The sequence below is a fragment of the Gossypium hirsutum genome, chromosome D03 (genome assembly GCF_007990345.1).
Source record: "Gossypium hirsutum isolate 1008001.06 chromosome D03, Gossypium_hirsutum_v2.1, whole genome shotgun sequence".
NCBI lineage: Eukaryota > Viridiplantae > Streptophyta > Magnoliopsida > Malvales > Malvaceae > Gossypium > Gossypium hirsutum.
The window spans coordinates 50,340,055-50,354,755 of record NC_053439.1 but is presented as its reverse complement, the minus strand read 5'-3'; the positions used below and the strand labels follow the sequence as shown (position 1 = coordinate 50,354,755).

The 14,701-nt window shown below is 26.6% G+C and overlaps 1 protein-coding gene across 1 annotated transcript; it reads right to left on the bottom strand.

The window, feature by feature from the left end:
* Positions 1-9,005: 9,005 nt before the first annotated feature.
* LOC107927030 (protein LIGHT-DEPENDENT SHORT HYPOCOTYLS 5) lies at positions 9,006-10,349 on the bottom strand. Its single transcript, XM_016857995.2, has one exon. The coding sequence runs from the start codon at positions 10,015-10,017 to the stop codon at positions 9,358-9,360; it is 660 nt and encodes a 219-aa protein (XP_016713484.1). The 5' UTR covers positions 10,018-10,349; the 3' UTR covers positions 9,006-9,357.
* Positions 10,350-14,701: the final 4,352 nt, after the last annotated feature.

The window sequence follows — 14,701 nt, the reverse complement described above, 5'->3', positions numbered from 1 at the left end:
CTTTTTTCTACTTTACAATGAAGGGAGAGACCTCTATTTATAGTTGAGTCTCCCCAAATCCAACGGTACAGATCAATTACATCAACGGCTGAGATTAAAGGGTATCTACAAATTAAATCTCTAAGATTACAAAATCATATCTTCTAAGATTGCATATCATATCTAAGATTATATATCATATCTAAGATTATATATTATATCTAAGATTGCATATCATATCTAAGATTGCATATCCCTAAATATTATGTTTCCATAAGCTTGTAGGACCTTCAACCTTTTTAAGTAATGGGCAATTCCGATCGGGCCAAATGATATTACTTTGGGTTTTTTTTTGTGAGCCCGGGCTAAAATTGGGTATTACAGGTAGTTTTAGACATTGTATAAAAAATGAACAGATATGATCAGAACTTATAATTAGATTATTCAAAAAAAATCTACTGCAATTGACTTTTCAAAAAAAAATCATAAGTACAAATAGATTTTTTATATATACAAATTAGTAAAAATCAACTCTTTCAGTTAATGTATTTACCAACAATTGGATCAACTTTCCAATTCTCATATACCAAATAGTTTATGCTCCGTTTCGGTCAAAATTTTGGTACATTTTGACCTGTTTCAATCAATATCGGTGTGTCCTTACAAAATGTTGATATTTTGATCTAGTTTTTAAATTTTTATCTTAACCGTTTTAATTTTTTATAATAATATTTAAAATTAAAAGCTATTAAATTAGATTAATGAACCTCAATAATAATTTTAACACTTATATTTACATGTAAATATATTTATATTTATGTAATTGAGATATATTTGTATGTATATATAATAGAATTTATTTTTTTGTCAAAATAATACATGATTTATTAAAAATTAAAAAATTAGATTATATATATGAAAAATATTTAAAAAAATATCAATAAATTTGAAACGATACAACGAAACATGTCGGTACCAATATGTATCAATATCAAAACAAAAACGATACGTGTACCAAGACAACATTAACTACCTTAATATAAAAAACAAAATTTTAACAAATTAAAATATAAAAAAAATTAGTGTCTTAATTTTCGTAATGAAATTCAAAATTAAATAATAAATTTTTCGAAAATCATATGCCTTACTTGGTTCATGAAACAAAAATATTTTGTCCTTAGATGGTGCCTTGAGCCACGTGCCACGCTCCATGTGTTAAAGGAAAAAGGGATAAGTTGTTGAATATTTTGTCCATATTAATCTTAGAATGGATCAATTTTTTTTTATTTGGCCTTTAAATTTGGATTTCGTTAAAGTATAATGGCATGACACTTTGAAATTATACCATATTATCGGTTGGAAATTTTAAAAATATATAATTTCTTTATTTTTATAATTTTTTATAAAAATGATAAAAAAAATTAATTTAATCCTTCAATAATTATAAAAATATAGGCTATTAAAATGGTAAAATTATATTTTTACTATCGTAAAAATATGCAATTTAATTCCGCCCCAAAAAATTGTCTATCTTCGCTCCTGATGACGTGACACTCTAAAAAAATTCCACATCATCAAACATTAACGCAATCCAAGTTTATGAACCAAATTAGAAAATATTGTAAAGTTTCTAACGAATGTGGACTAAAAAATTCAGAAACAAAATTGAGAAAATATCAAGAAGTAAATGTTGCATTATTCCAAATAAAAAAGATTACAAAACATGTCGATCGAGTCTTTATTTGATTGACATGGTCATTATTGTCAATGCAGGAAGACCTGAGTTTAAATGTGCTAAAGCGCATTATCCTCCTATTTATGGGTTAGGGAAGAACTATAGAACATTCTAGGCATTATGTTAAAAACAACGTATATCATCAGAACTTATAATAAAATTAATTAAAAAAATACAAAACATGATAGTGGATAAGTGCAAAGAGAAAGAAAAAAAATTAGGAGACAAAAAAGCTTACAAAACGGAAAGGAAAAATTAAAATATGGTCAATTAAATTGTTTGGTAATATTTTTTTATAAAAATAACTTTTTTTTGTTCTTATTTTATATTTGGACACATTTGTTTTTTTTTTTCTTTTTTTCCAGCTTTTTCGGGGACGGCGTTAGGACCCCTAAATTCCTCAATAGTTCTTTATAGAATAATAATTCATGTTTTGAAATTTCATAAATATGATATAGAATTTATCATTTCGTCCATAATTTTGGTCATATTATTAATTTAAATCTCATTTATGTTATTAGTTTAATATTTCTATTGTATTTTTAATTAATATTATTAAATAAATTAGTATCATATTGATTCGTGATACCAACTCAATTAACCACATTATACATAACTAAATTTTGTCGCACGAAAGAAAAATATAATGTTAAAATTATATTTATAAAATAAATAAAAAAAAGCTAATAATTGAGTTGTTGGAGAGATGGTAAAGTGCTTATGTGTGAACAATTGTCATTTTAGTTGTTTTATTTAAACATTTCATATAAAAATGATAGAAGATTAAAACATTATTGTATGAATATTTAATTCTTTATTAAAAGAGGAATTTTAAGTAATTTTTTAATTGAATTGGCGTCGAGTTGACTCGCGAAATCAACTAAGTAAATCGCTTTATATAAGTATAGATGCGCAGACGGTATGGGTGAAACAATTTGTGTAGTAGTATTGAAATGTATAAAAAAAATCAAAACAAATACTTTTTCAAAGTGGTAAGATTGAGAAGTTGTTGATAGTGGTGGTACGAGTTCAAATTTTTCATATGCAAAACTTTTATTAGTTCTCTTAAAAATATAAAATAGACGAAAATATCATCGTAATGATATAGCTTATTTTGAGATAAATCTCAAAAGTATACATGAATTTTGATCCAATGTGCAATATCCTACACAATTTATTTTGGTGCAATTTTATACATAAAATTTTAATTTTGATTCATTTTTCACATAACATTAACATCGTTTTTTATGTGACACTATTGATGACTTGACTTTATTAAACTAAAAAATGAACATGTAAATAATTTTATTTATTTTCAAATAAATTTAATTTATTTTCCCACTACTGTAATGCCAAAAAAATATGTATTTTTTTAGGCTTAATATATCATTTGATACCATACTTTGACTTTTTTTTCTAATGTGGTACCTATATTATTTTTTGGACCAATTCAGTACCTGCATTGACAAAAGTTATATATTTTGGTACCCAAGGTAACAATGCTAACTTTTTAGAATTCAAATTAGGTTTTAGAGTTGATTTCATGGAAGTTAATTGCTAATATTATTAGATTTGAATTTTTCATAGTTTTGTTAATAAAATAAATTAGTGTTAATAGTGGTTTAATTTTGCGTTTAATTTGTCAAATACAATATGATGGGTGTGATATAATTTCAGTTTTAGGGTTTATTTGATGAAATTAATTACTAATATTATTAGTTAATTATAAATTTTCATCAAATCAACTCTAAAACCTGAACTAAACACTAAAAAAGTAACATCGTTATCTTCAGGTACCAAGTTGTTTAACTTTTGTAAAATACAAGTACAACATTTAAAAAACATGTTAAACTTAGGTACTAAATTATGCATTAACCCTTTTTTTAATCTTCGTGAGAATAGTTTAAATTTATTCATTTATTTTTTAGTTTAATGAAATGTCACATTAACAATTTCCACGTAATATTGTAGAAATTTTTGAACTAATTAGAAAGCGTCATGTGTCAAGTAGAAGTTACCGTGGGTAAAACCAAAGTTATCATGGATGAAATGATGACATCATACTTATGTCATAATTATTTTATCTAATTAATTTAAATTAATTAAGAGATAAATATTAAAAATTTTATATTATCATTAATTAAAAGGTAAACTATACCTATGGTCACTTTTGTTTACCTCTGATTAAATTTCAGTCACTTGTGATTGAAATGTTACGTTTTAGTCACTTATGTCATGTTGTAACATTTCAACCATTAACAGTGTAACGATAAGCTGACATGGCATATTAAATCATCATTTCAAACAAAAATTTTAGGTTAAATTATACAATCAGTCCTCATATTTTTTCGTTTTGAGCAGTTTAATTTTTTTTATTTTATGTTATTTAAACTTTTCCTTTTTCTTTTCCATTCTCTTCTATTTCTCCCTCTGTTTTCTTGTTTTGAGCAATCGAAATGGAGAAGGTAAGAAAACAGAGAGAGAAGCAAAAGAGAATGGAAAGTAAAGGAAAAAAAAATAAAGTTTAGAGAACATGAAAAAAAATAAATTAAATTACTCAAAACAAAAAAAATATATGGGTACCAATTGTATAATTTAACCAAAATTTTTTGTTCGAAATGATGATTTAACATGCCATGTCAGCTTAACATTACACTGTTACAAGCAATTAATGACTCAGTGACTAAAATGTTACAACACGATAACGTAAGTGATTAAAACGTAACATTCCAAACATAAGTGACTAAAATGTAACTTAAGGTAAACAAAAGTGACCATGGGTGTAGTTTACCCCTAATTAAAATAGAATAATTAAAAGCTTATTTTATCTTTAATTAATTAAATTAATAAGAGATCAATAATAAATAAAAGTGTTTAAGTTATTGTAGAAGTTTACCCCTAATTAAAATAGAATAATTAAATGCTTATTTTATCTTTAATTAATTAAATTAATAAGAGATCAATAATAAATAAAAGTGTTTGAGTTATTGTAGAACTATCAAATGAAACAGTTAAATTTTGTAAGAACTCTCTTTTATTTATGTGATTGGACCAAATGGAGTAATTAAATTCTACAAGAACCCTATCTTATTCAAGCAATTGATAGCCATTCAACACATTCACAAGTTCAAAAAGCCCAGAAAGATCTCTATAGGATTCTCTGAAGTCGAAGAACTTGAAGAAATTTTGACGAACACTATAACTATTCTGAAGAAGAATCATCTTTTGATCCAATTCAATTGAGGAGAAGAAGACAAAAGTTGTCTTTGAAGAAAACCGCCTTTCGATCCAAATCAATTGAAGAAAGGAGGTTCGAACCTGTTTCAATAGCAAATCAACACGACACTTGCAACAATCCACAACCACCTTGGGTCAACGTCAAATTGGAGAGTTGAATCGAATGAGTTTTCTTTGTAGCAATTTTAAGAGATTGCAACATTTCTTTCAAATCATTAAAATTTGACTCCAAATTTTCAAATAAAATTTTCAACTCGAAATTTGTGTGTACAAACATAACGAAAAATAGTGCCACATAAATAACGGTGTTAGTAAAATGTGAAAATTGAATCAAAATTAAAATTACATGTATAGAATTGCACCAAATTAAAGTTAGTCTACAACATTACAAATTAAATCAAAATTCATATATAAATTTGAAATTTATCTAAACATGAAGGGATTAACTAATAATTTAACCAACTATAAGTTGGTCTCATTTAACTCAACTCCGTAAAGTAGAGATATAAATATATTTGATTAATTATGATATTAAAATTTTCATTAAAAATAAAGAGTTAAATCATTAGGATATCTAAGTGGAATTAATATTTTTATTATATATGGAAAAGTAGAGAATACAATAACATTTTAAAAATAATGAAAATTAAAAGCGGAGAACAACTGATAATAAAATATTAAGTAATTGTATAAAATAAATTGTCTCTCAAATTTATTAAAATCAAATAACAGTAAAACTATAGAATATCAAATAATAATGAAAATCGTACGTCTTTTTTTTTTTTATGGAAATAGAACCCTAAAATATGAATTTTCCTGCAATTCTTTAGATGTTATTTGAATGAAAATGTGTCGCGTATATTTATAGTGCTAAATATTAGTTTTAATTTTTACTGAAACATTAATTAAGTGATAATCAGTCTAAAATAATAAGCGTAATTTAATATGGACCCAAAATATAATTAAGTAATAATAACTATTACACTAAAAATAAAAATATTATTAATAAAATAATTATAATTATTAATAATTTGTTATGAACATAAAACTTATCTATTAATTTTGTATTCAAGATTTAATAGAAATATTATTACTAAAATAATTATTAGAATATTTAGAATAAGTTCATATTTATAGATTTAATTTTTATTAATTTTAACAAAATTGGTTTTAACTTATAATTATTACCATATTTATATATAAAAATTATATTTATTTAATTAAAACTTGTAACTAAACAGCTTTGGGTTTTATTATTTTTAATTTATCTAAATATATTCAATGATTTAGAGTTATAATTTTATTAATTAATAATGTATTATGTTATTTTTTATGTAGAACTTTCAAAAGATATGACCAAATTAAGTTGATATTAATTTAATATTATATTAACAAATATTAATTTTATTATTAAATAATACTAATAAATTATTTTTAATGTCAATTTAGTAATATAATTAACAATAAAGGTTATTCTCTTAAAAACAAATAAGTTTTTGCGTATCAGCTAATAATGTCCCTTTGGGCTTTTATAGGCTTAAATATGTTTGAAGATTGTTGCTTACGCCTTTTGGGCTTTATGTGTTTTTTTCCCTTTTTTGGGCTTTAAAACTAAAAAATATATACTTTTTAATATTTTTTTTCGTATTTTAATTTCTTACAAAATATAACTCGTTATTAAGTGAATTATCCCTCTCTTTTTTTTCTCCCAATATTCTATTTTTATATATTAGCATTAAAATTTTTATATTAAATATACAATTATATATGTAGATTATTAATTTTAACATTTAAGTTGATGTATTTTTTTTATCAATATAATATAATATTATCGAGTCATGTTATTCACAGCTTTGCTAAGGATGGCATTAATGTAATTCTTTTTATTTTTATTTTTAAAAATATTGCAAGTATTGAAATACAATAAAGAAATATCATTCGGTAATATTTCTAAAGGAGTTGTAAATTTTATCTACACTCTTATTTAGGATGGTAAAATCCGAACTATTCGGTGGATTTTAAATTAATCCATTTTAAATGAAATGATTTTTCTTTTTGAGACGATTTTTTTATCGATGATTGGTATTAAACAGTATATTTTATCTGCACTCTTATTTAAGATAGTAAAACCCGAATTATTCGATGGATTTTAAATTAATCTATTTTTAATGAAGTAATTTCCTTTTGAAAAGTGAATGGTTATTTTTTTATGAATGATTGGCGTTAAATAGATAAGTGTTTGTCATGCCCCACTTTTTATTTAAACTTATTGTTTTACCCTTATATATAATTATTAAAAATATAAATTTGTAAAAAGCATGTTACATATGATTATTAAAAGGATAAACTTGTGAATATGCATTATATATAACTATTAGGTAAAACACATTTTCAATACTCTTCATTTTAATATTGAGCAAATTGGTCACTCTAAAACAAATTAGAGTAATTTTATCCTTGTTAATTTCAAAAATGACCAACTAAGGACAATTAATCACGATAATTAATTTTTTTATCAATTGTACATGATTTTGATTGATATAATAACAAATTAAGTCATTACTGTTTGCATATCCCATCAAGTTGGTCCAATTCTAAAAATTGTCTAAAAATCTAAAAAATTCAAAAAGAATATATAAAAAAATTTTCTAATTTCAAAAAGATATATAAATAGACTAAATGCGTAAACATTGAAGGCTAAATTTGTTATTAGACCTAATAAAATTATGTAAAATTGATGAGAAATATTAGTGCTGCGATTAATTATTCTTAGATGCTGATTTTTGAAAAGAAATTAAATACATTAATTTTTTTTTCAAAAAGACCAATTTATTCAAAATTAAAATTGAGTTAAACCAGAAGTGTTTTCACATAAATATTAAAAGGGTAGAATCCAAGGCTCAAGCTCAAACCACAACACTTAAATCCTGAAAAGCAAACCACAGTCCTCAAAAATTAAAAACCTAAACTCTAAGGTGTTATTTGGTAAGCTAAAAGTTTAAGTAATTCATTCATAAATTTTATAAGAATTGAATTTATATTAGAAGATTATTTGGTAAATTAGTAAAATATAATTACTAAATATGATTATGTCGTTTTATAAAAGTAACTATCGATGTTGAAAATTTTATTTATTTATATCAATCTTATTAATATAATATTTTATATTATTGTTAATAATTTTGTATAAAAGTTAAATATGATCATTTGAATCTCATTTTTTAAAGATGATTTATTTTAATAACATAAAATCAATTTAATATTTTTTATGTTAAGTGATAAGTAGCTACCTACCTACTTATCTTATTCAAAACTTCTTTTTGTTGAAAAAAATATTTTTTAAAAAATTAAAATAATTATCAAACATATTTAAAATATCAAATGTTTAAAATTTAATGAAATGAAAATTTATAAAGATTTATCAAGTATACCCCAAAACCCTAAACCGCAAAACCTAAATATTAAAACCTAATGGAAATAAAAAAAATTAAGACTCCTAACTTATCATATTCACATGAATTTTTTTATGTTAAAAAATAATTTTAAAAAATCGATATCATACTTAAATATTAATTATTGTGACTAACTAATTATATTATAAAAATAAAAATAAAATAAAGTATTTGAATCAAACCCTAGATTTTGAGTGTAGTATAAAGTAAAAAACTAATTTTATGAGAAATATTTATATTTATTAGTGCATAAATTAAGATGTAATAGTAAGTTAATGAATATTAGAAAACCTCTTTAAAAAAAAAAAAGAACCTGGAAATTCAAGTGAAGAGTTGGTGAGGCTGAAACTGAAAGTGCAAACTGGAAAGTATGTACAAAGGGAGAGAGAGGCGCACGTGTGTATGAATGTCAAAGCAAATGCAAGTGTGAAACGTTGTAGTAGTAAAAGATTTGGCTAACAAATGTGTTGTGCGTCCTACTCTTTTCTCCCAACACACTTCGAAGAAATGTGCCTTGGCTTAGAGTGTTATGATAATATAAACAAAAGTTAACCCAACAAAACACTCATGGTAAAGAAAAACCATAAAAAATGCAGACATGGTTGGAGCTAATTACCGGGTCAATAAAGGAACATAAACCCATTTGCACCCATTTATACGTACTGGTTCTTTTGGCACCGATGGCCGTCCAGTGGTTGCAAAGTAATTCAATATCCTAGAGGTTTTAGGGTTGCAACCACCGTGAGCATTTCAGTGCAACAACATGCACTCTCACTTCACAGCAGCCACTTCAAGCGCTGCTCCTAAGCACTCTCTTAGAAAGATTAAAATTATATTTCCATCTAAATTTGGTTCATGGGGATATTGATCCAGTTTTAAGAAAGAACCGCCACATATCACATTTATATCAAATATTGAAAGCAAAATATATATATAAAATAATCATTGAAGAATCTATAAGCTAGTAGTGGTAGTAGCAGTACCAAGATTACTCGCAGTTCCTCCGCTAACCCCACCATAATCAACCGCTTGAGTGGCAGCCACCGCCGACACATTGATCCCTACAGCGCTAGTTGTAACAGAAGTCCTTTTTCGCTTCTTTTTCTCATTAGGTATCCCTCTAGCTCTAGCCTGTCCTTCCCTCACTTCCCTCAAATAAATCCTCACAGCCCTTGCCGCAAACGGGTTTGATTCCGGTCGTCCCCCGCTCTCTTCGTAAGCAGCTCTCAGCCGTCCGATCAGCGCGTCGAGGCTACCCCACGCTTGCTTGAGTGGACAAGAGCAAGGACCAGGCGGGTTCGGGTGTCCGAAATAAGGACAACCCGTCATGTGAACCTTGGTTTTCCCGAACTGGTCGAGGTACTTCAAGAACTCGATCACGTGTGCTCCGCTGCAACGAGCCAGAGTCAATGGCGGCTTATGGTTCTTCAAGTACTGCAAGAACGTGTTCCAGTCTCGACGCTTTTGTGACTCGTAACGACTCGGTGCTGCTGGGGAAGTAGAAGACGACGGCGACTCACCAACTCCTTGCTGGATACCCTTGGACGGTGGTGCTGAAACTGTAACTGATACTGGATCCTCCTTGATGGTATTCGGGTCCGTTGCAGAATCCATTGACTTAAAAAAAAAAACTACTATAGGGCTTCGCACTTTTGATGATAATTGACTGTCACTAATTTTCCATCAAATCGTCGTTTTCTTTTCTATATAAATATATACTATCAATCAATCAATCACTAACAATTCATAAACTCTTTGCTCTAGCTGCTTCTCTTTTTTACTAGGGTTCATTGAAAAAACTGCAGGGATCCAAAGATTGGCTTTTAAAAAAAATTCAGAGATGGTTTTGAATGAATATCAAAACGAAGAAGAAATTTGAAGTGAGAAAGTGTGAAAGAGAGAAAAAAAAAAAAACTAAATGATGAGACGTCCAAAAGGTAATTCTTACCACTACTAGTATTTTCTATAACCAATAATTTTTAATTCAACTTTAAAAAAAAAATGAATACAGCCAAATTAAAATTTTGTACTCGTATTAATAATAATATATTTTAAATTATAAAAAGGAATAATTTCACCCCAAACCCTCAATCTATGACCCAATTATAAATTTATCCATAAACTTCAAAATGTGTAAGCATTAACATGGTATCAATCAAACTCTTCCATTCAATTAACATCGACTAGTACGTTAAACTTAGATATGATGTGTTAAAAAGCAGGTAGTTAAATGTTGGGAGGGTTATTTTATTTTGTTAACACGGTATTTTAAATATATTCTACATCATATTTTAACTGATGTTTAAAGCTCGAGTTGAAAGGAATATTTGATTAATACAATGTTGATATTTTAGGTACTAAATTAAAAACATTTAAAAATTTAGCAGTTAATTTAAAATATGAACGTTTTGTAGTGTGTGTGTGTATATATTTCTTATAGATCACATGGTGGCCCCAGTGAAGCTGAAAATGTGACATGTTCACCTCCCCGGCGGCCCCTCCACGCTCGCCTTCCTTGTATATTCACCATCAATCCTCACTCGCCAATCACTCGCGTAGGTTTCACCTCCTGTTGTCCCCATTCCAGCAAAGGCTAAAAGTGAAAGGCTTACGGGCAAGTAAAAAAGAACTATCGGAAATTTGAGCTTGGAGTTATATTTATATTATCTTTTATGTCTTTAAAATTGTATATTTAAATTTCTTATATAATATATGGATATTACGCAATTACTGATAAATATTTAAATAGTTCCCGAAATCATTTACTAATGGTTCAACTTAGCATTAAGTTTTGGATGATGTAATTAAAATTTTTAAAATATATTTAAAAAATTTTAATTTTTGAAAAACTTAATGGAAATTTCGAAATTTTTAAGGGTGTAATTAAAACTTTCAAAAACTTAAAAATAATTAATAAGAATTTTTAAAATTTTTGAAATATCTAATTAAAATTTTCAAAACTTTTAAATCTCTTATTTTTGGGTTTGAGATTTTTTATATTCATAATTACATTGAGCTTCGAATGTAGTTAGAATCGAGTCGCAAGGGTGAATATAAGGGATTGACAATAATTTAACCTCATGACAAAATTACTTTTAAATCCTTTTAAAAATTATAAATTAATATGATAATAAATTTATCTTTTAATATTTCCTTAAAATTATAACTACGGGTTGGACTTTTAAATAGAAAAAAAAAGTTCTCCCAAAATTTTTATTTCATCTACGAAATTAAATTCAAAATTTATTAGGAGTGAAATGGGATTTACTTGCATACTAACGATGTAGTTAATTTAAGTATAAATTATGTCTACAAGGAGAGTGATGTGGTATCACCAAGGAGACTGGATTATGGGTTTTAATCACTCTTTGAGGATGTGTTCGGTTTGAGTTGTGGGGTATCTTAGATGGTTTGACCTTTCTACAATACCGAGGTTTGAATAGGATATTGATTCAAACTGATAGTCTTGAAGTAGTTCATGGTTTACAGAGGAGTATTTCAGCTAATCCGGACTCAGTACTAGTTAGGTAGATTTAACAGCGGCTATAAAATATTGAGCATTGGGTTATTAGACATATTTCAAGGGAGGCCAATTTAGTAGTAAATTAGATTGCCAATATGATATCTATTGATTTGGTGGGAGTTAATGTTTTATATCTATTAGAAGCTCTTGAGAATAATAAAACTAGTGGTGCTTTTAACTTTGTCAGTTTAGTTTTTTATAAAAAAGACAAATTTTGTAGGAGAAGCAGAGGTAGAATGCAGGTTAAGGGTGGGTTTGGATGCGCGATTGGGTGCGGTACGGTGCGTTTAACTTACTTTTTGTCTTACGCTACAGTATCGTTACAATATTTAATCTCACTGCCACCGCTGTTTTTACACTAACATCAGATAAACGCACCGCACGTATTAGCCAAAAAGCAAGCAGCGGCAGTGTGAGGATGAAAAAGGAGTGAGCTGAGCCCGACGCAAAGGCAATAATGCTATACCATATCAGGGAAGCCTTGCTTTGCTACGACATTCCAATATAAGTCCTCTCACACTCGCTTTGATTGACAGATTTCACTCCATCATGGAATTTCATGGTGCCTGCAGTCTGTCTCTCTCTCTCTCACACACCCAAAAATATGAATAATCATTTACTTACGTACTTTATAATAATTATTAGCGGTAAGACATAGTTCTCCTTCCTTAGCCTCGAAAATTGAGATGAACAGTAAAATATTTCATATTTTCAGAAAAATAAATATTATTTGATATTTAAATTTGATTTTTTAATGTGATGGTTGTTTTTTTTCAGGAAATGTAATTATATTTAGTAAAAAATATTTGTTGGTATTTAAATATAATTGTGTTAATATTTTAATATTTAATTTGAATTTTAAGATCAATTTAATGAAAATTAATTAATAATGTCATTATTAATAGAATAAATTTAAGTAAAAGCATTCCGAAAGCCACCGTGTTTGGAGGTAGATTGCGTTTCGGCCCTTTTATTGAAAAATGGGTAAATTAACCCATCCGTTAAATTTTATCTGTTAAATGATAAAGTGGAACGTTAAATTCATGTTGAAAAAAAAAATTTATTGGTAAACTATAAAAATGGTCACCCAACAATGCCTTTTGTTCCATTTTGGTCACCTAACTATTAATTTTTTATTTATTTACTATTTTTTCTAAATTAAAAATTTTAGTCACTTCGAGCTGATGTGGCCTTTTTTTATTGATCTAGTAACAAAATTAGCCCTCTAATGTTTATAAATTCTATCAATTTGATCCTAAATATAAAAAAATCAACAAATTTAGTCCTCAATGTTTACAAAACTTACCATTTTAGTTCTAATTTTAAAATTTTTAATAAATTTGGCCTTCAAAATTTACAAAATCTTTCAATTATTCCTAACTCTAAAAATAAAAAAATATTTTTAAAATAAATTCATTTTTAGCTCTTTATAACCTATCGACTAACCCGTGTAATATATTAAAAGTAAGAAAAAAAAGTACCCTCTTCCAAGTCACTTGCAACAATTTTTTTTACTATAATTTAAGCTTCACACTAGATCAAACCAATTGATTTAGAACATATTTGCAATAATTGGTTGCATACTACTCGAACAAATAATATTTGTAATGTCTTTATTTCTTTTGGATCTTAATTCTTCTTGTGTTTTATCCTAACTTTTTAGAGTTCTTTTGCAAGTGACTTGAAAGACAATACTTTTTAAAAAAAAATATCTCACATGGGTTAGCTGATGGGTTATAAAGGACTAAAAAGTACTTTTTAAAAAATATTTTTTTAATTTTTAGAGTTAAGGCTAAATTCAAAAATATTGTAAATATTGAGGGCCAATTTTTTTTTGATTTTTTAGAAATAGAACTAAAATGACAAATTTTGAACATTGAGGGATAAATTTGTTGAATTTTTTATATTTAGGATCAAATTAATAGAACATGTAAACATTAAAGGGCTAATTTTGTTAATAGACCAATAAAAAAAAGCCCACATCAACTTAGAGTGACTAAAATATTTAATTTTGAAAAGTTTAGTAACTAAATCGAAAAAATTAATAGTTGGGTGACCAAAATAGAACAAAAAGGCATAGTTAGATGACCATTTTTATAGTTTACCCATAAATAAAATAATTTTCAGAACCTAACGTTCCTCATCATCATTTAATAGAGAAAATTTAACAGATAAGCTAATTTGCACGTTTCAAAATATATAAAGACTAATTTGCTCATTTTTTCAATAGTGGGGTTAAAATGCAACCTGTCCCTAAGTACATGGATTCCCCTAGTACTTTTACCAATAAATTTAATATTAATTATGTATTTATGTAATAAAAAATGATTGTAATTCTTATTAATTAATTATGAATTTTTACAAATTAATTCTAAAAAATAAAAAATTTCAAAATGTAACTCTCTTCAATCTGCCATTGGATGTGTGCAATACTTGATTTTATTTTGGGATTATATGATGGTATCGGAGAAAGGGTGGGTCCAATATAATAATGTTTTGCAAATACTTTATTCAATGTTGCTGTGATTATTATTATTATTATTTATTGGTTTTATGGGCCCCAACGGATAAATACCTGAGACGTGTGCAGTGGGATTCTAAATGTCAGTGTAAACCACAAAAGTTGATAAAGAAAAAGTTATTGTGTGTGTGGAGAATAGACCGAAGGGAAAAACCGGCGGGTCATGTAGTTGGACAAATTTTGAGATCTAATTTTATTTTTTAAAACTATTTAATCTTAACATTCTTAATAATTTTAGATAATTTTTTTCAAAC

What these genes read in the sequence shown, in the direction of transcription:
- LOC107927030 (XM_016857995.2), bottom strand. Translation starts at nt 10,017, where the DNA reads ATGGATTCTGCAACGGACCCGAATACCATCAAGGAGGATCCAGTATCA.